The sequence below is a fragment of the Euwallacea fornicatus genome, chromosome 5 (genome assembly GCF_040115645.1).
Source record: "Euwallacea fornicatus isolate EFF26 chromosome 5, ASM4011564v1, whole genome shotgun sequence".
Taxonomy (NCBI): domain Eukaryota; kingdom Metazoa; phylum Arthropoda; class Insecta; order Coleoptera; family Curculionidae; genus Euwallacea; species Euwallacea fornicatus.
Window position 1 is genome coordinate 4559743 of NC_089545.1, and position 20506 is coordinate 4580248.

Below are 20506 nucleotides of genomic sequence, written 5' to 3' on the forward strand. Positions count from 1 at the left end.
GACCAAGCGGGGTGAGAACCCAAGTAGCAGTAAGTTTAGTTAGTAAAAGAAGAGGCTGACCCGGGCAGTCCCAAAAACCAACGATCTGAGATAAGACAGGGCTCGGTCCGCTTGCTCTTCTTTCTTTTGTTCCTTTTTCCGTTAATAAACGCACATTTATAGCGTTATTTCTTGAACTGTGATTTCTTTAGTAGATATAACCACCATCCCATATCTACTCTAGTATTGGAGTTTGATATCCCATTAAATCCCGATACTACATAAGTAAAACACCAAAGTTTCATAGTTCCATTCATACCATCAGAATCTGCTGTTAAATTGCGCAGATGAACACCCCAAGCCTGTACAAATAATGCTTTTTTTTTTAACACATCGTCTCTTTTTTCAGAACTGAAGCAGTCTACTTTCAATGATGCCAGAAATGTAAATGTTTACATATTTATATCTACCAATTTCTTAGAGAATTGAGCCAAAGCTTTAAGTAATTTAGTAGCAATTTCCTACTAATTCGTCATAATACATATATAGACAATTAAATAAAAATTTCCTCGCAATAGTCGACAAGTTGGGTTTGTGCTTTCCAGTTGTTAAAACAAAGCACTAAGGAAACTTGGGAAAATAATGTCATTATGTATCTAGTGATTGGTCTGAAATATCTAAAGTTATTTTCAAACCGATTTATTAGTCAAGAGACCCTGTATAACATTTGGTTAACTGATAAAACTGCGATTTTTTCAAAATAAAATATAATGTCCCTAACAGGTAATGCTTCCTAAAAAATTGTCATTCATATTTCTAAAATAAAATAAATAACAGAAAACGTATGTTTGAAAGTTTATATTATTTACATATACGGTAGGTGGGTACCACAGAATATAGTAAAATATAATAAAATAATATCACATCACGTTGCATGCAGGATGTTTCTAACTATACAAAATGCAATATAAAGACGCATTTATGACGTATTTTCGATATTAATGATTTTGATATTAATGACTAGAAGTAAAACCTTTTTACGTCACTGTGCGTATTTCTAGTGTGTTCTGCATTATTTATACACTCAGTTGCGGAATGAAAGTTGTATCAAAATTGTGTTAAACTTATATATTCTTTATTAAGCCTTGAGCTTAATCAAAAAATAGTGTGAGGCGCATTTTTTGGAACTGAGTGTATTTTTGATATATCAGTTTCAAAGAAAGTCGATTCTTCACTTTGAAGCATTATATCTAGAAAAATTACGGGAAAATTTGAATGAATTTTTCCATTTTATTATTTAAGATTCTGTTATGGAACAATGCGTCGCTAGAACGCAAGCGCATAAGTTCAACAGCAGAGCACACAACATTTATAATCGAACATCTTGTATAGAGAAAGTGCCACAAAAAAAAACCACCAATAAATTTAACTCAATTTTATAGAATTACAATAAACTTACCTAGATTGAACATGCCTTAGATTCGCAACAGATAAAAGAACAATGAGTCTTGAATTCAAGAATGAAACATCAACGATGATGCTTCATTTAGGAAGCTTTGTTGCACTCTTACATGCCAATATTACCTTTCTTTCTGTTTACAGTACACAGTAGTAGAAAGCACTCAATCGGTATAATACGTTTTGACTCCTTATACCTACATAATCAACATACCTACAAATTAACTCAATATAAAATACCGTCAGTGCAATGTGAGAAGATCTAAGATCAAAATATAGATCTTTATTGACGACCATGTTTGCAATGATCGGGTTGGCAGAGTGAAAAGTTGTGTATGTGTCGGGATTTCTGAACGTTTAAATCGATTTAAATGAGAATTGACAACAATTTACTTCGACCTGCAAACATTTGCAAAACTGTTGCACAACTGTTACGCCCGGTGAATGCGCCTTGATAATATTTGTAACTTTTATATTAACAAAAATCTGTCTGATTACCGTCTATCATTTCCCACCTAAGTAAACGTGAGATTATACCTTAAGAGAGAGGAACAATGCCTCTGAGGGGTATAACAGGTGAAAATAATAAATATTTCACAACCGCGGTACATTTTTTACGATTTTTCCACTACTAGACTTAATTAGATTCTGTAAGGTTAGAATTAACTTAATCTAAATAAAGTACAAATCCAAATCACAAAAGGGACAATGTGTCTTGAACCATAACGGAGAGGTTTCATTTGAAATTCGTTCCCATGGCAACCCCAATTAAAACAATAATGGCGTGATAGTGGCTAGCTCGCTAGGTAAATAATGAGCGATTTACGTGTCGTTATTACCCTGTTATTTAACTGTTTAGGAAAAAAGGCGAGAAAACGACCTTAATAGTGGAAAAAATGCTACACACACCACGGTGGAAAGTGTTTGTCTGTCTAGAGTAATAAATATGCTCGACGCTAAGCTTGTCGGGCCGCTGTCCTTTTCTATGGACAGTGAAGAAACATTTTCTAACTTTTAAGTAGCCAAGTAATGTTTGTAGAAAAAATAGTGTATGGTATTCTTGTAAAAGTGCATTTAGGGTATTCACCTGAGTTGTAAATGAGCAAAAAAATTGCTTGGAAAACTCTCACGTTCGGACCTTAACTTATAACAGTTAAATTATAGCTTAGTTATTTTGGATCAAGTACACAAAGTAAAGCTTTGGGAAATGAGATTAAAACATTTATGACAAAGCGTGGCCGAGTCACAAAATCGATCAAGGGTATGAAACACGTTTTTCGTGCAACCTACATGCGAAGGTAGTATCAGGTGTTCTATAAAACTGATAGTACTTTAGGTTAAAAACCATTTGAGTTAGAAAGAAAATTCGAATCAGAAACTACAAAAAAAAACGAATATTTAAAGTTGCCGTCATGTTCCGAAAATTAGAGTGTGCGCAATGGGTGCTCGCGCACTACTATTTTTGCTTCGCTGTAGACTAACGATATGGTTTAAGATTAAAATTAATCTTATCTCAAATTTAAACTACTTTTATACTGAAAATACTATTTCAGAGTATATTATATTTTTAGGAAAAAGTTATGCCTGATTCACAAAAGACCGGGCAGATTACTCGGCCCAAATGTAATTTCTTATAAGAAAATACATTTCTCAAGCACCCATTACTTATTTGTGTTTCTTTATGACTAAGAGGCATTTGTGAGACATAGTCCTCGTTCATACGTCTACGTCTGTCCTTATCGATAGTAGAGCTATAGTATAATAGTTAAATAGTCATCCAGCAACAGCGGGCGATATTCTCATATGTATGATACAAATCCAATTGAACTTCATTAATTGGGGTGTCGCTACATAACATGGTGATACCAGGTCGCATCCTCTTGAATTGATTCTTCCACTAGACACACAAGTACCAAAGATGGAATTCTACCTCACCACGCAAAAGCCGAAAAGAGACATCGACTGCACCCAAAATAACCAAAAAACTGAGGTACCTGAAATTAAAGATATTGTTATAAGATATAGTGATATTAGCGAACATTTCTGAAAAAATATATATTTACCCTGAACTCCGTTGGTAGGCCCTATAACCGAGGATGGCCACGGCTGTGGCCGGTAGTCTTCAATATATCGAACGTTTTCACTCTTGTATAAATTGAACAATGATGAAATGCATTGCACTTTGATTACACCACCCTAGAAATTGAATACCAATTATAACTTCACTCAAATTTTTCACGAATTTCAAAATACCAAATAAGACTTGTCAGAACAACACGATTGAATTTAATTTTTTTGAAAAAACTATATATAGTTGATGCCTTATTTTTGGAAATCTATCGCCGGGACTACACCGAACCCGGCTAGCCTGGCTACACGAATTTAGCTATTTTTCCGTTGCATATATGCTAACCCAAACTAACCTAAACTAACTCTGTTCAGTTCCTAGCCCTTTCTATAGCAAAAACTAGTGGTGTAACCCCGGCATGTGAGACTAGTGCTAGTTAACTGTAGAAAATACTAACCTGAAACATATTGTCGTCAATTTCTTTCACAATATAAGAGATTGTCATATGGGGAGCTCTACCGTTGGTCGAGAAGGAATAGACAGGATCCCAGCTGACAAATTTACTGTCACTTTCTTTAATCTGGAAAAGTAATCGACAATTTTGTTAAATTAATATTTTGTGATTAAAGAATGAACGTGTTAAAAGTATATATATTGCGACGTGCAGATTGTCATATATTGACTTTTTCCGCAGAATAGAAGAGAATAACCTGTTATTCTCTGTTATAATACAAATTTTCTGAGGCTACCATTCTTTGGTAAATTTAGTATAAAGCCAAATTTGAAAAGGAAATATCTCCTGAACCACTTTTACTAGTCAAACCCACTCTTTTCAAAGGGCTAGACTTGTGCTTGGGAGTATACGTGTCGAACTATATTTTCCCAATTGAATTGCTATAATCCGGTTCTCAATTTCGTTTGTTTTCGTTGAGGCAATTGAAGAAATCAATTATCTCTCAATTATCCTAACAATCATCCCACTGTATCATTTCCCCCCACGCACTAACCAGATCTTCGACTTTTTAAGCATAGTGTTGGTAAGACGAAACTTCAACACTTTAAAGTTCTGAGTTCTGCGGAGAAATTTTGAAACTAAATTTCCATACTGCAATTTTATCGCTTACATCTGCGTAAACACTAAAAATTCTAAACTGAATCAAAAAGTAAGTAAAATGGTTAAATTGGATTCTAAGCGTACTCATTGCTAGGCATTTTCTACAATGGGTCTGGATCTGATTGGTTCCGACGAGTTGATTCTCAATAGATTGGTTTAGCCGACTATCATCTGTGATCAATCTGATCAGTTAAAACTTAATTAGTAGAAATTGATTCAATCCATCGTTTCCAGTAAAGCCTTTTCTGACTAAATTAGCCTATGAACCTTAACAATTTTATTGCTCTTTAGGTTAGATATTCAATCCTCCTATTGAGTGTAACTGTATTTTTTACTATTGCAATTTGTGTTTCGATTTCAGAGTAAAAAAAGAAATATCGCCATTTGAAATGTGTAATTCAAACATTTAAAGGACGATGGAATTCCGAAAAAATTCATTCAATGTCTCTTTTAACTCTAATATTAGCCATATTATTTCGTTTCAGCATGTGATGGAAAATGGAATTTACCTTTATGCCATTTATATACCAGGTCACATTCATAGCCGGAAAGGAAGGGGGTGTTGTACAGTTTGCTTTAATTATATTTGACAACCCAGTGCTAACTTTGTCGACTTCCATAATGGGGTCCTCTTCCGGAACATCTAAAAATTAACAAAATTAACAGGAGGCATGGTGGGTTATGACATAAACATCTACCAACAACATATATTAAGGATGCACTGAATTTAGTGTAAAAATTTGGAGCATCTGTTGAAACTTCACATTTGTAGCGGCCAGTTGCATTGGAATTGATGTCGAGCAAAACCACTTCATTTGCAGAACTCCGGCTTAACTGAAATCAATACCAAAAAAAAACTTTTCATAAACCAGCATGTGTTTTTGAGCCTAGTTCATCTCATGATTTCTCAAGATCAACAATTTGAATGACATTAAAATTTGGCTCAATGAAAGATCACTGATCAATTGAATGTCGATCATCCTCCTAATGATATTCAAAAATTCGCATTTTTCTTTAATTTTTTTTTATCTCAAGCCCTCTACTTACATCAACCTGTATGCCATTGACCGGAAAAATCTGCATTTTTGGATCTTCCTTTGGCACAAATCGGAAGAATTCCTTCCCACCTTTGTACCATTTAACTGTGTAAAGAGGTTCGCCTTCAAGGTCGAAATCGCATTGTAACAGAATAGAGTCATGAACTTTTGCAGCCAAGGGAACAACCGCCCGTACGTTCTTTAGTGAGTGGATTCCTGAGAAATAACATAATTTTAGCTTCAGTTTGGTTTAATATGCTCAGATCGATAAACCAAAGGCGATCAAAGTTTCGTAAGACTTCGTATTAGAAATAAAGGAATGGCCCGTTTTTTGGCATTAGGAAATCTGAAACCATTATGAAAGAGGCATTCGCAAAAGCAATTATGATATGCATGAATTTATATAACTAGTGAGACCGGGAGATGAGCAAAGCGAGCATCAAAACTGCGTTTTCTAATGAATTTCATACATGATTTTCTTCTACTTTTGCTACAAAATGGAGAAAGCACAGGAAGACCTTTTAGATGTAATCTTATCTATCTTATAACTACATAGGAACTTTTAATAAAATCAAACTTTGCCTATAAAGGTTCCAGAGTCTTTGGGGCTTAGGTTGCAGATATACAAGGTGTCTCGACTTTGCTGGACCGGCTATTATGTCAAAATCTCGAACAGGGTGGTGCAAATTGGAGGGTCGCCAGTGGAGCTCGAAAGGGAGGCACCCATCAAAATCCTTTTTTGAGAATTAGAAATTTCCGAGCGGTCCCGGAGATGTCCCGAGAAAAATTAAAATTACAAAAACCAATCTCGGTTGACCAGATATGTTCTATGTTCTTCTGTCACTCTACTTCAGATAACTGATAATTGAAAATGCAATGTTCATAACACTGCTCTTTACTTCAATGCCGGTTTTCTTGCAAACGATTAGTTCTACCGAAAGAACGCAAGATATCTAAATTTTAGATTTTTCCATGGTCTACTAAATGATGATAACTAAATTTAGAGTTTCTCGGTGGAAACATGAAATGTGGAATATGCAAAGTAGCCACCCCCTCCAACCCTTCTGAAATTAAGTTAACACAATTTTTGAAGGAAAACATGAATAGACTGCCTAAAAAAACAAGGGCTTGCAAATTTTTTGCTTATATTACAATTTGTTATAATCGATTTTTTTGCTTGACTTTCGATGATTACTGCTCCGAAGGAGTGCATTTTAGGACACACTTTTGTAGGAAGGTCTTATTTTGACATCAAAAATACTCTTTTAAAATATTTACACTCAATTTTGAACCACTCTGTATTAATGCCGGGCGTCTAGCTCGCTGCCAGGTGCATTTTTAAGGGATGACACCATCGCGGATACTGAAAAGACATATTTTCAATCTACCCGACACAAGCATGCATTTTAACCTATTTATAGCCAATCATTAGTAAAAAGCTGTTTGGAAGTGGTGACAGAAATAGTGTTTCGCAACAACCACCATTTCCGCTAGTTACATTAAACACCTAAGAACGGAACGATCATGTTTACTCGGCTCATTCAGGAAAAGGCTCAAATAATCTTCGATATTTATAGCTGAACATCTGGAAGTCGGCTGCGGACAGTCATTCATAAAGTGTTTTCTTGGCTTCGTCATGGAAAAAGGAACATTTGCCAGCTACGCGCAAAACTTATATCCATCCATCTCTGTTAGAAAAGCTGCTACCTCACTGCTCACGGACCCCGATCAAACAACTCGTAATTATTTTCATCAACATCAGCAAAGTTTCTCTTAGAATAGGTTCTTTGTCGAGGGTAAAAGTAATCTGTCAAAGATGTCGAAACCTAAGGGATGCAGGAAATTAACCCGTCGTGAGTCACTAAGGCCCCATACATCCCGTCCGCAAACACTGAACGCAATATTTTGTTTTCTAAGGGTAAAGCGGCAATTGCGGTTCCAAGATGATCGGCTTTAGGGGTAGTTTTAACGGAAACACCCTTCGAATACTGAAATAACTCTATTTTCTCATAATTAGAATATAGACTCGTGCTGGGATGACAATGAAGTATTATTTTTCTTATGCAGTCGACCTACTAATCCAGTGAATTCTTAAATGATATTTATTTCTCGAAAGACTATTTAAAGCTTAGAAGTGGAATCATAATTAACGGTCTTTCACCCAAGCCCATTATGAGTTAATTTCAATTTGTTGAAAGTAGTGACACCTCGCGCATACCACTTTCATGGACAAATAGCTCATATTATACATGTTGTCATTAATTCTCTTCCGTATTTATTTATAGGATTCTGGAGCTGCGAAAATAGTTTTACCATCACTTAGGAATATGTGAATTTATTTTTTCTTTTAATATCCAAAGGAAAACTTTTCATATTTTGTTACGAACAAGAGCAAGTACGGATTTTCTCAGTCACATCAGCTGTTTTTACGTAGCAATCGACAACGTGCGTTCATCAATGCTTCCCACAAGAAAAAACTTAAGCTATTATACAAAATTAATGGTCTGAAGAAGCAAGTTTTACCCCTCTTAAATTATTGAATGGTATCGCCCCAGGGGTCTGTTTTGGCAGGGGTAATAAAATGTCAGCTTTAATGGAGATATATGCGGTGCGTCTTTGGGAAACACTTTCCAAGTAATCCATTCAGTCATCTTGTTTTGTTTTTCACAGTGGAAGAAAAACTGATAACGAATCAATTCAGCTATTTAAAAAATACTACAAGATATCAGTTGTAAGTAATTGGGGTTAGTCCTGAGGTTGTGGCCCTTTGTGTATTGAGAAAAACAAGTTTCATCAGCATGGAAAACACTGCACTTACAAATCACATCGAAAGATTTTGGGGCTTTCTTTTTTTCACCAAAAGTGTATAAGACCCATTAAAACACGCGGAACAGTTTTTTACCAAGTTTAATAGGATATTGCAATTTTTGACAAAAATAATGTATTTCTGTATTATTATTATAATATTATAGGAAAAGTCGCAGATCCGCTGTAGTAAAGCAATCAAATGAACTTCGCCGAAAAATACCGTGTTGAATATCCTTCTTCCACTGTTGAAGAAAAATTGTTAAAAAAGTCTTCCTCCAAAAAAAGTTATTTAATGCGCGTTTTTAATGTCATTCATTCAATCTATTTTTTTTTCTGTTTCCAATTTGCTCATTCTCCAATTTAAAATTTTCGTACTTTCATAACTGTGTACTGAAAGTTACTGAAAAGGGAAGCTACGTCAAAGCAAATTGCATGTACACCTGACTTGAAAACTTAAAGGAAGTTTAAGAACGATGTGAGTGCTTTATCTTTATCAAAGCAGCGAGACCTTTTTTTTTAACGAACGGAATAATTCTGTTAGTTCAAAAAATATTGCCAAGAAAACTTGCCGAATAAAGAAAACAAATGACCAAAACGTGATCAAGAATAATTCAGAGAAAAAGTCAGTATAATTTTTTTTCAAAATTGGGACCGATCTTTTAGGTAATATTATACATCCTGCGAAAGCAATTTAATTCAGAAAAATAAAATTCAGTTAAAAAACGTTTAAGTCGAGTTGTTAAATCACATCTTAAGGTTGGTTCAGTCAACGATTGACGTACATTGTTAGTTATACGTTTTGGGTTGCCTTTAACAAAATGTTAATGCATAATTTTCTAAAACAATTTAAAATTTTAACTTTTAATTTGAGTCGTTAATCATCGCATATAGTTAAAAAAAATTGTTACAGGTAACAGTCGGAGATCACTAATTCACTAGCAAACAAAAAAATAGTATATACATTACGTAAGAACATCATATTCTTGGTCTTTGATATTTAATAACTCGGTGGCGTCTTATCAACTTTGTTATTGTATCAACATTGTCGGCCAAAAACGTATGAATTTTCTTACTTCAAACACAATAGAATCTAATTACGGCAAATGAAACATTTATCGTTTCATTTTAAGTAAAATTTTTCCTTTTCGATCTTTCAAAACAATATATAAAATTTGCAAATGACATTTCAGACACCCACAAAACACGTTTAACGAAGAGTTTTTCTTGCCACTTTTTTGTGAAAATGTAAATGAATATATTTTGAATATTTTCCCTCGGTCTCCCCTTCGTGCAGACGACATTAAAACAAGTTTATCAGGAATATTGATCTAGTTGAAGTAACAGTATTTTCCTGCTTATTCAATCATGAAAGGAGTATTTAATATGAAGATAATTTTTTAGTTTGGGTGATCGTCAATGTTCACAGCATTTTTTTTTTGTTGAGGATTTTCGGGAAAGGTTTACGAAAATGAAAAAATTCAGGACGATACTTAAAAAAATTACGTTAATCTGACTCTCCTTATAGTGCCATATCTAACAAATGAACTAATTTCCTTGAAGAGACTAAAAAAGCATCCTAAAAAAGTGTCAGTAGTGCTAGTGGTTTTTGAAAATAGCAAGAATAAAACCGAAAAAATGAACAAAAAAATTGATTATTTTAGTTTTAATTAGATATCCCCAGAGACATTCGAATTTTTAAAAAATAGTCGTTTCCGCATATTTTTGAAATCTAAAATTGCACTTTTTTCCCTCTTTAAGCAACTTTCAATTTTTTATGCAAAGATGGTCACTTTGTGGCATCAAATTTCCAACACCCTATACACCGTTCGCTCTGCTACTAGATTTAAGTCGATTTTATAAAATTTCAATAAACTTTTTTAAATCAAGTATAAATTTAAAAAAAAAGACAATCCGTCTTAGGTCCTTACATTAAAGTGATATTTCATTTGACAATCATTTCCATAGCAACTCATAGATAAAACGACAAAGGGGTTGATGGTATTATGGCTGATTAGCCCCCATGCGCCAAATACGTGTCGTTGCTAATTTGTCGGTGAACTGTTAAAAAAAAGGTGAAAAAACGCACTTTACAGTCATTCATTGCACCCAATAGTCACCTTTCAAAGCAGCTAAAGGAAACATTTTATACTTACCATGTAATAAGAAAATAACGATAATTGTTAAGGCTGGAAAATCCATCCCTCCGCCCAAGTTTCGGACAAAAAATAGTTATTACAGGTATTATTAGCCCTAGCCAACCACTGTTCCACTCTTGTTAATCAAACTTATTACCATCATATTTCACATATACGATGTGATCTGTGTTTCATTGTCGCGCTGTCACGCTACTTAAACACGACTAAACAACATAATTTTCCAACGAAATAAAGCAACAATTTCCATTTGAGGTGTCGGGGATTTTACACAGACAAAACAAGGGACATCCGGTACAGTGCACGCGTTCTTTCATTTGGAGCTTGGCGCGAAAACTAAAGAGGGGCCAACACACGAAAGAGCGCCGAGTCGTCCGCATGGAGCCGACGCCACTCCCACAGGAGCCGCAAAAACTTAAATTTTGTCGTTTTGAGGACGATTAAATCATATTACTTTACGGGCCTCAGTTATAGCCGCACCATTTGGCAGGTTAAATGCGGTTTGGTAACGATCTTATGCAAATTCACTGAGGCTCCATACCTCCACCTTAAACTCTATTTGCAGTTAAACTGGACATTTAGACAACGAAGTCCAAGACTTAAAACCGAGGTCAAGCTTAAAATTGAAATATACAACTGAGCTCAGCATCTTGATTCATCTCAAAAAGCTGATCAGTTCAAACGCAGATCTACAAAAAAAAAACAAGTTAAGGGCCTTGATTAGGATTAAGATATTGACATTATGGAAATCTAGCGAATTAACTCGACAAAATTTCATAGATCTTTTGGGGGGGTGTTCAAACTTCTTCGGCTAGATTAACCCTCGACAATTTGTCTCAAGATAAATTAATATATGGATATTCCATGAGGAGCGATATATTATCCCAGCAGTAGCAAACAATGCTGCGATGGAAGTGAGAATGAGATTTGAGAATGAGAAATTGAAATGACAGATTGAAGATATGGCGCCGCATTTTCATTTTGACGCCACACCAGAATGATATTAATGAACTGTCATTCTTGCAATATGTCAAATGAAGCGTTGCTTTCAAATTGATGACAAGGTGTGACAGGCAGATTTCACATGGTTGTCAATGATTTGCGAGCGGTCAGTTCGCTGGTCAAGCCATAACACTTTCTGAGATTAATGTAATTATTTTTATCCCCGTAACCGACATATTGCTGTAACTTTGACTCTGGTAATTTTGCGGGACGAGCGAAGAGAAGTTCCAATTCTCTTTCTCTGATTTTCTGTAACTTTAAACGTAGACTTACAACCAGACACAGAAACGCTATTTTAAATTAAAGCCCTAATTGTTCAATTAAGAAAGGTATTCCTACTTTAACCTAATCGCATAAGGGCTGTTTACGTCATGTGAAGTTGCGTGAGCGTGGTGTAATAGTTAGAAATTATGGCTTTTCTTTAATGGAAAAGGGCGCGATAGTTCGAAGGGTGAGACCCTTTGCATGTGTTTATTAAGGCCTTGGGGGAGGTTAACCATCAACTTGTTCCATGAAAGAATGCCATTGTCTGGTATTTTATGGCCAAGGCTCTCATGCCTGGAAGGGAAACGAAAATTCGTCGCAATTAGATGATTGCAGCGAACTTTCAAAACAAAAACCCGCCGTTTAAACGTATTTTTCTCAACTTTGTTAAGTGCTCGAATCACCTAAAGAAATTTGTCGTATTGATTCAATTAACCAACCATAACCCATGGCACTTACTCCTAGGATTCTGCTCTATATTAGCTGGAATTAAAGCAAATGAGTCATTAGGCTCAACGAGTCGTAATTGAATGGTTAAATTATGCCGCTATATTTACAAAGTACAATAACAGAATTAAAAATTCTCTGTCGGTTAAATTTATGTGGAATTTAAGTGGCCAAAGAGGCGTCGAGTTATTTTTTAAGGCTTTAAGAAAGGGAAATTGAAGTTAACCTCATATGCAATTACCTTATTGGTGTAACGATTTGAATTACGAGGGATGATTGAACTTTTTAAAATTAAATTTAAGATTGACACTGATGATGATAAAAACCATCGGGGGAGTTTGTTACTAATCAGATACACAATCGGATTTAATTGTATTAGTAGTGAGATATCCTTGACCGAATGTCACGTAAAATGCGACAAACATGGTACAACATGCAGTAAAAACGTTTTTAAAAATCCGCGTGTTTTCAAAATTGAAATGTTTGTATATATTATGCAAAAGCAATTTTTAGATTATGCATAACACAGGCAACACCAGTCTGAATAACATGTAGAGTATGGATGCAATGCATTGCAATACATATTATCATTAATCTTTAATATATTTTACGAAGGCTACCGAAAAGGCATTATTTCATAAGCCGATTACTCCTATTTCGAAACAATCTCGGTTTACTACTGTATTTAATAACCGAACAAAACATAACTCACAATCGTGTAAGTATTAATGTTGCTAGAGAAATTCCATTTACATGCTCTCCTATTGTCTTTCCATGAAGCATTTTGGCGCTTTGCGAGATTATTAACGAGCTGCACAATTGAAGGTTTATTTAGCAAGGAAGAAACGTGGAACTTATTGATTTATGACGCACTATTAACCATGCTCTTATAAAAATAGAGCCGTGTCATTGTAAGAGTGATACAGGCAATTTGACTCACTCTTGAAACAACCCTCATTAACCCATATCTCACAAGACCATATAAGATAATCAAATAAATGGTTTGGTTTTTTGGAAAAAAATACGTTTTGATTTTTTTTTTGTTAAAGATGATCGTGAGAAGAAAAATAAAACCAGTTCTCCAAAGGGCTCTTCTCAATAAGCTTCAACATGACGGCATTATACAGCCCTTCAAAAGTAACCAAGAACATTGTTGCAGCATTTGGTTTGACGGGAAGTTTAATAACAGGTTGTCAGAAGGAGTCTCGAAAGTAAGTTTCAGTCAGTTTAGGTCAAATCAGGTTACTTCAGATTAGACAGAAAAGTCCCTAAAAATGTCAATCCAAGGCTCCAGGGCCTCAATTAAGGTACACAGGATCAATGTAGGTAGCAACTTTTTGCCACTTTTCAAAATTTGCACACCGATATCTCGGGAACCTGTGGAGAAATTGCCTTGAAAATAACTAATATTAATTGTCTTGGTAGTGGCTCTATTCTCTACATAATTTTCTAAAGTACCTCTCTGCATTTTGATAACGGAAAACAACTTCATCGTGTCTTGTCTCGATGATATTAAAACTTGCCGACAGATGGTTTAATTTAGAATACTGAAATTAGAACCTTTATTTTTAGTTTTCTTTAGGGTCATCATATTATTTTATGATTTACTGCACTGATATGTTACACGCCTCGGAAAAATCGTATATTTAGGAGTATTATGCAATGTAAACAAGCGTGGGATTACCATAAGAAAGCAATAAACGCTTATTTTATTTTTACAAGAAACAATTTTGACATATTATTAACGAACTTCTTCTATTACAAGTTTATCAGTAAACTTCAAAACGCCATCTTCAGGAGCGTAGAAATGCTCTAAAAGGTTTATTTGATTTTCTCCCGTTTTCAAAAATGGACCTGGAAGGTACGGCGATTTTTGAGGGCCTAGGGCTGCATATCGTCCAAGTGAAAAACCATTAACAAATGCATATCCTGAATTAATATAGACTCAATTTTTCAACTTAACTGTAAAATTTTAATGTATACAAATATTCTGAGCATACCTTTACCCCACCCTCTGGTATCAATATAAGTGTCCAGTACTTCATCGTCGATATTAAGTACACTTCCATACATCGCTGGACCAGTTAAGGGTTTGGAAATATTTTGCCACTCTATTAATTCATCGATCCATTGTTTCTTCATTTCCAAAGGAATTATTTTCCAATCGGAAACTTTCTCGTTGTTAACTTTAACGTCGCCTATTAAACAATTATGGAAAATTTAGAAATAATTTTTTGTGCGTCTACCTTGCCACAACCCTTTGAAGGTTTGATTGATTGTACTGATAATACATTCCTCCATTCATACGTCCCCATTCTTCCACAACGAGATCTACCGTTGCTGCTTCCAGTGCATTTTCATTTAAGGTTATATTTGAATTTTTCAATCCATAAAAACCAAATCCATCCAAATGTCCCACATATTTCAAATGTTTAGGAGCAATCAATTCTCCATTCACCAGAACGAAAACGTGATCAGAGACATTTCCTAAAATCATTAGATTTTGCTAAAGACTTTTTGTTTTAAAAACCTAAATTGTTACTGCCGATAGTAAATAGTGACTCTTTCTTCAAATCAACGTTTTCAATCCTGTAAACGATATATCCATTGCTTTGACCGGAGCCCTCGTTAATGTCCAGCTATTCCATGGCGAGAAGAGTTTTACTAGAAAACACTACAGGAGCATTATTGTCAATCAATGATTTCATGGAAATTGCTTTCTCCAGCTTTATAGATGGATAAACTTTAGTATCCACATGCTTCGGTTCATCCAGTAGATAAGTTTGCGCAGGGTTAGCCGCTGTAACTAGCTCTTTAAAGATATAATACTTCTCAGTATAAGCTCCATTTTCGATTAATGGAGAATGGTAGTCGTAGCTGGTTGTGATGGGCTGGAAGCCAGAGTTATCCAATAATCCATTAGCTGAAAACAAACTCATAAAGGAACATTATTTTAAGTAATGGATGAATAAACTTGTGAAAAAATAAAATCTATCTCATTAGCTTTGAAGTGTCACATTTTTCAGCTATTAATCTCCTTCTTATCAAGAAGATAAGCAAGAAATAGCAAACAGACTCAAAGCTGGGTTAAATATGTCTAACGATAATCTGGAATAGATTTTTCACATCAGCTACATACATAATCCGGCACCACTATTAAAGGCAAAATTGGTACCCTCATGAAACATGTAAGCGTTAAATGAAGCATTTCTATCCAGGATTTGAGACAGAAAAGTGCGAGTGTCGGAGAGCGATTTGGTAGAATGTTTGGAGTTCTTCTAGCATGTCGAGTTGCGCATTTATCTCACTGCCAGTATTGGCTGTTTGAAGGAATATTCCAGGTAAAGTTCCTAAAAATATTAATCTAATGAGGGCCTTATTCCATAAGACAACTCATACATGAAGGGAAAATAAATTAAGTGACTAAAAAAGGATCTTTCTGAATCTTGTACCTTTATCCTGTTCAGCCAGCGGACCATCTGAAGTTACCAATAGCTCCACTATGCCATTGTCGATAAAAAGTTGCCTCAATTCTTCTAGATAAAGCTTATCTGGATGGAATTCATCACCTGCGTCAATGTACCCGTATTCATTTTCAATTTGAAATGCAATTACTGGTCCTCCTTTAGTAAATTGGAAAGCGGCTAGCAGAGTTAAGAGAATATTGAAATACCTGCGTAAAGTAGACCAACAACAAAAGTATGAAAAAGTGAGACCTGCTGAAAAATACCTTGAGACAAACTTCATGTAAGTCGGTTCGGAGATTCAAAATCCTATAGTTTTCTCTCATAGGAGCCAACTTGGAAACCCCCCAAAGTTATATTCTGGACAAATATATGGGCCAGTACGTAGAATTACAAACAAATCCTCCTCTTTGGCTGTATTTATGAATTCCTCTAAATGCAAGAAATCCTCAAACTCGGAACCACCAGTTCCAAAGTCGCATTTACCTAAAAACATCACATTTAAGATAATTAAAATTAATTAATTAAACTTTATTAACGTTTACCTGATTGAGGTTCGTGCGAATTCCAAGGAACATAGGTTTCCACTGTATTCAAACCAGCAGCTCTAATCTTCTTCAGACGATCCCTCCAATAGGGTCTAGGGACCCTAAAGTAGTGCATGGCACCACTGTAAATCCTGATAAGTTTATCATTTAGAGTAAACTGACTTTGATTGGCATTCAAACCGTATTTAACTCCTTCGCCAGTATAGTATTCGTAGTTTGTGGGCAACGATGCCGAAACTGAAGTTAAAGTCGCACCAAGAGCCATATGGGATTTAAATTCTGGATGAGATGTGTTCGCTTGTTACAAATGGTACCTTCTATGCATATAGTACCTAATATTCCGATAAAATATAATAACGAAATACTCCAGATAAGTATTTACTTATTTTCTATCTAAAGTTGGAATACAAGTACGAATATACAATATTCATAACAAGTGGATAAACTGATAAACAACGTGTCTCACAGGATTTAGGAGACATTTTCGCCTAAGAACTTGCTTGATTAAGTGTTATAAAATTTATGAGAATTGAAATAATTCATAGGGAAATATTTATGAGGGACAAATTTATCACCATTATATCATAAACTCACATAAGCGCTGTAAAGTGATGTTATATTGGCCTGTCTGCCCGAAAAACACAGTGGGAACCATTTTGAAGTTTTTATATAAAAAAATAGGGATTTTGTGTGAGAACTGCATATACCTTCCTTCACATATTTATTCTTCACACTATAAGTGGAGAAAACTAATATTTATAATTAGGTTACTTTTACTCTCCAGAGCCTCAATTCAAGCATTCAAAATCAATATTTCTTCTTTGCTACAGTGAACTTACTTGAAAATTATTTCTTGGGTCAATTCTGGACTTGATCAAAATGTAGTTTCGTTAAAAAGTCTGGAATATTTCAAATCCCGGAAATAAAACAAACTATCTCTTAATTTATTTATTTATTTAAACGCATTTTAGTGGACATCTTCAACTACGAGTTTATTGGCAAACTTCAGGAGACCATTTGCAGGGGCATAGAAATATTCGAAGATGTTAATTTGATTTTCTCCCTTATTCAAAAATTGGTCCAGGGAGGTAAAGTGTTCTTTGGGGCCCTATTGCAGCATATCGCCCAAGTGGGAACCCATTAACAAAAGCCATTCCTGGAAAGACGAGAGAATCAAACTCAGACACTTATAATAGTTTCAACAATATCTTGTACCTTTTCCCCATCCTCTAATATCAATGAAACTGTCTAGTGGTTCATTATCGTTCTTTAATATAGAACTATACATCGCTGGACCAGTTAAAGGTTTGGAAATGTTTTGCCACCCCTTCAGTTCGTTGAACCATTGTTTCTTCAGTTCTAATGGAATTACTTTCCAATCCGAAATTTTCTCCTTGTTTATTTTTACATCTCCTGTTAAAACGGAGGTGAGATGTAATCTTCACCTTGCCACAGTCCTTTGAAGCTTTGGTTGTATTGGAAATATTTTCTTCCGTTCATACGTCCACACTCTTCAACAACGAGATCAACTGTTGCTCCTTCCAACGCATTTTCATTTAAAGTCAAGTTGGAATCTTTCAATCTGTAGAAGCCAAAACCATTCAAGTCTTCTAAATATTTCATCTGTTTCGGAGCTATCAACTCTCCATTAACCAGAACAAGGACGTGGTCACAAACGTTTCCTAAAATTATCCATAATTTTACTATAAATATTAAATGGTTTAAGAGTCCCAAACCTCCAATAGTAAGAACTGATTCTTTCTTTGAATCCACCTTTTCTATCCTATATACAAGGTAACCGTTGCTTTGTCCTGATCCCTCGTTAATGTCAATCTTTTCCATAGAAAGAAGTTTTTTCCTGGACAGCACAATAGGAGCATTTTCATCAAGCAAGCATTTCATAGGAATTACTTTCTCTAACTCAACAGAGGGATAAGCAACTGAATCTATGGATTCTGGCTCATCGGGAAGGTGTGTTTGCACCGGATTGGCTGATGTAACTAAATCTTTGAAGACGTAGTATTTGTCAGTATAAGCCCCATTGTCACTAAGAGGAGAGTCGTAATCATAGCTGGTGGTTATCGGCTCAAAGCTAGAATTATCCAGTAAAGTGTTGGCTAAAATGGAAATTAATGATTGCTCTGAAAGACTAAAGAATATACAATGTAGTACATAAAGTTGCGCCACTGTTAAAAATAAAATTGGTTCCTCCGAGAAACATGTAGGCGTTAAACGAGGCATTTCGGTCAAGAATCTGAGACAAATACTTCCGAGTATCAGTGAAGGACTTAGTGCTATGATTGGTGCCCCAAAAGTCAAACCACCTGTACCAGTACTCCATAACCATCAATGATCTTCCCAGTTGGAGTTCTTCTAGCTTGTCAAGTTGTTCGTTTACTGTACCTCCAAGATTTGCCATCTGCAGAAATAACCCCGGTAAGGTTCCTAGAACTTTTATTTTTAAGAGGTTGTCACTAAGAGAGCTCATTCAGTGATTCAGTAAAATATCCCCGGAATCTATTGATCAACTAATTTAACAAAAAGAAACTACTAAATTTCACGAATTCCTACATACTTAGGTATTTTCTAAAAATTTAAATAATATTTTTCTACCTTTATCTTGATGTGATAGGGGACTATCCGACGTTACTAGTAACTCTACTATACCATTGTCAAGGAAGAGTTGCCTGAGTTTTTGTAGATAAAATTTATCTGGTTGAAACAAATCTTCAGCTTCTTGATTTCCATACTCGTTTTCCACTTGAAAAGTTACTACTGGTCCTCCTTTGGTGAACTAGAAAGCTGCTAAGAGAGTCAGAAGAACATTGACGTATCTGCACAAATTTAATATGCATTTAATCTACTACGAATCGATGACGTAAATCCATACAAGTACCTTATCACGAACTTCATATGCGTGGATTCTGAAGTTCTGAATCCCATACTTTCCTCTCGCAGAAGCCAACATGGAAATCCTCCATAATTGTATTCTGAGAAAATATACGGGCCTGTTCTCAAAATTACGAACAAATTCTCTTCTCTCGCAGCATTCAAGAATTCCTCCAAATGCAAGAAATCTTCAAATTCAGACCCACCGCTTCTAAAATCATATTTTTCTATGAAATTTGGTATTATAACATTTAAATAAAGCGAGCACCCAGTTGAGGCCAACAATATTTACCCGATTGCGGTTCGTGCAAATTCCATGGGACATAGGTCTCGACAGTATTCAGTCCATCAGCCCGAATCTTCTTCAGCCGATCCCTCCAATAAGGTCTAGGCACCCTAAAGTAGTGCATTGCACCACTGTAGATCCTTATCAGTTTTTCATTTAATGTAAACTGACTCTGGTTGACATTCAAACCATATTTAATGCCTCCACCAGTGAAATATTTGTAGTTTGTGGGTAAGGAGGGTGGAACCGTCACTAGTCTCGCAACAGTCATTGTAGGTGCAAATTGTGAATGAAACATATGAATTTGCTTTTAAAATATTTATTAATGATGAAGATGTGCTTGAAGTTATCTGTAAGTGACACAGTGCTGATGATGATAGTAAAAACTTTACTTTTAAACCATTTAAATGGTTTTTGTGTAATATAACAATAAACCCCTGTTCACATTTCTAGTGAAACTAGAGCGTCTGCTTAATTTCATAGGTTTTAACATTTTAGGTCTCGTTTCCATCACACCTAAGACACTTAAATAAATTCTTTCATTCATCGTAAAGTCTTTGCATGCAATCAACACTTGATTTTTCTTTGTTATTGTAGTTCAACAGGCATTGAACAAAATGTTAATTGTTTATTTAATATTAATGAAGGGAGATACCTGCATGGACTTAGATTTGTAATTGGTAGATATAGCAGAAAGCCACTAAAATAAATGGTACCTTATGAACACGTAAACGCAATTAGTGTTAACACATATGTTACCGTAAAATTTAGTCCGGTGCAAATCAACATCAAGTTACGGATGACCCCTGTAGCGTGAGAACTAACAATGTGATAGAACAATGCGATTGGTGCGAATTAATTTTTTCAATCGAATCCCGCAAAAGTTTATTGTGTTACAGATACCAAAAAAAATTTAATTGTGCCGAATTTGAACCACCATAATTGTCCAACTAAAAGCGGTTTTTTCCGAGCTCAACGTCATAATTTAT

At 35.1% G+C, this 20506-nt stretch overlaps 1 protein-coding gene and 2 pseudogenes across 1 annotated transcript; all 3 read right to left on the reverse strand.

Moving 5' to 3' along the window:
* Nucleotides 1-822: 822 nt before the first annotated feature.
* LOC136339179 (uncharacterized) lies at nt 823-10960 on the reverse strand. The gene is made up of 7 exons (XM_066282202.1): nt 10618-10960; nt 5667-5872; nt 5318-5453; nt 5129-5262; nt 3963-4085; nt 3501-3633; nt 823-3431 (listed from the first exon to the last, which is right to left on the reverse strand). Exons 1-7 carry the CDS (start codon nt 10661-10663, stop codon nt 3364-3366), a joined length of 846 nt encoding a protein of 281 aa, XP_066138299.1. The 5' UTR covers nt 10664-10960; the 3' UTR covers nt 823-3363.
* Nucleotides 10961-14010: 3050 nt separating this feature from the next.
* Nucleotides 14011-16661, reverse strand: LOC136339263 (beta-galactosidase-1-like protein 3; annotated as a pseudogene).
* Nucleotides 16662-17309: 648 nt separating this feature from the next.
* Nucleotides 17310-19788, reverse strand: LOC136339298 (beta-galactosidase-1-like protein 3; annotated as a pseudogene).
* Between the last annotated feature and the right edge of the window lie 718 nt (nt 19789-20506).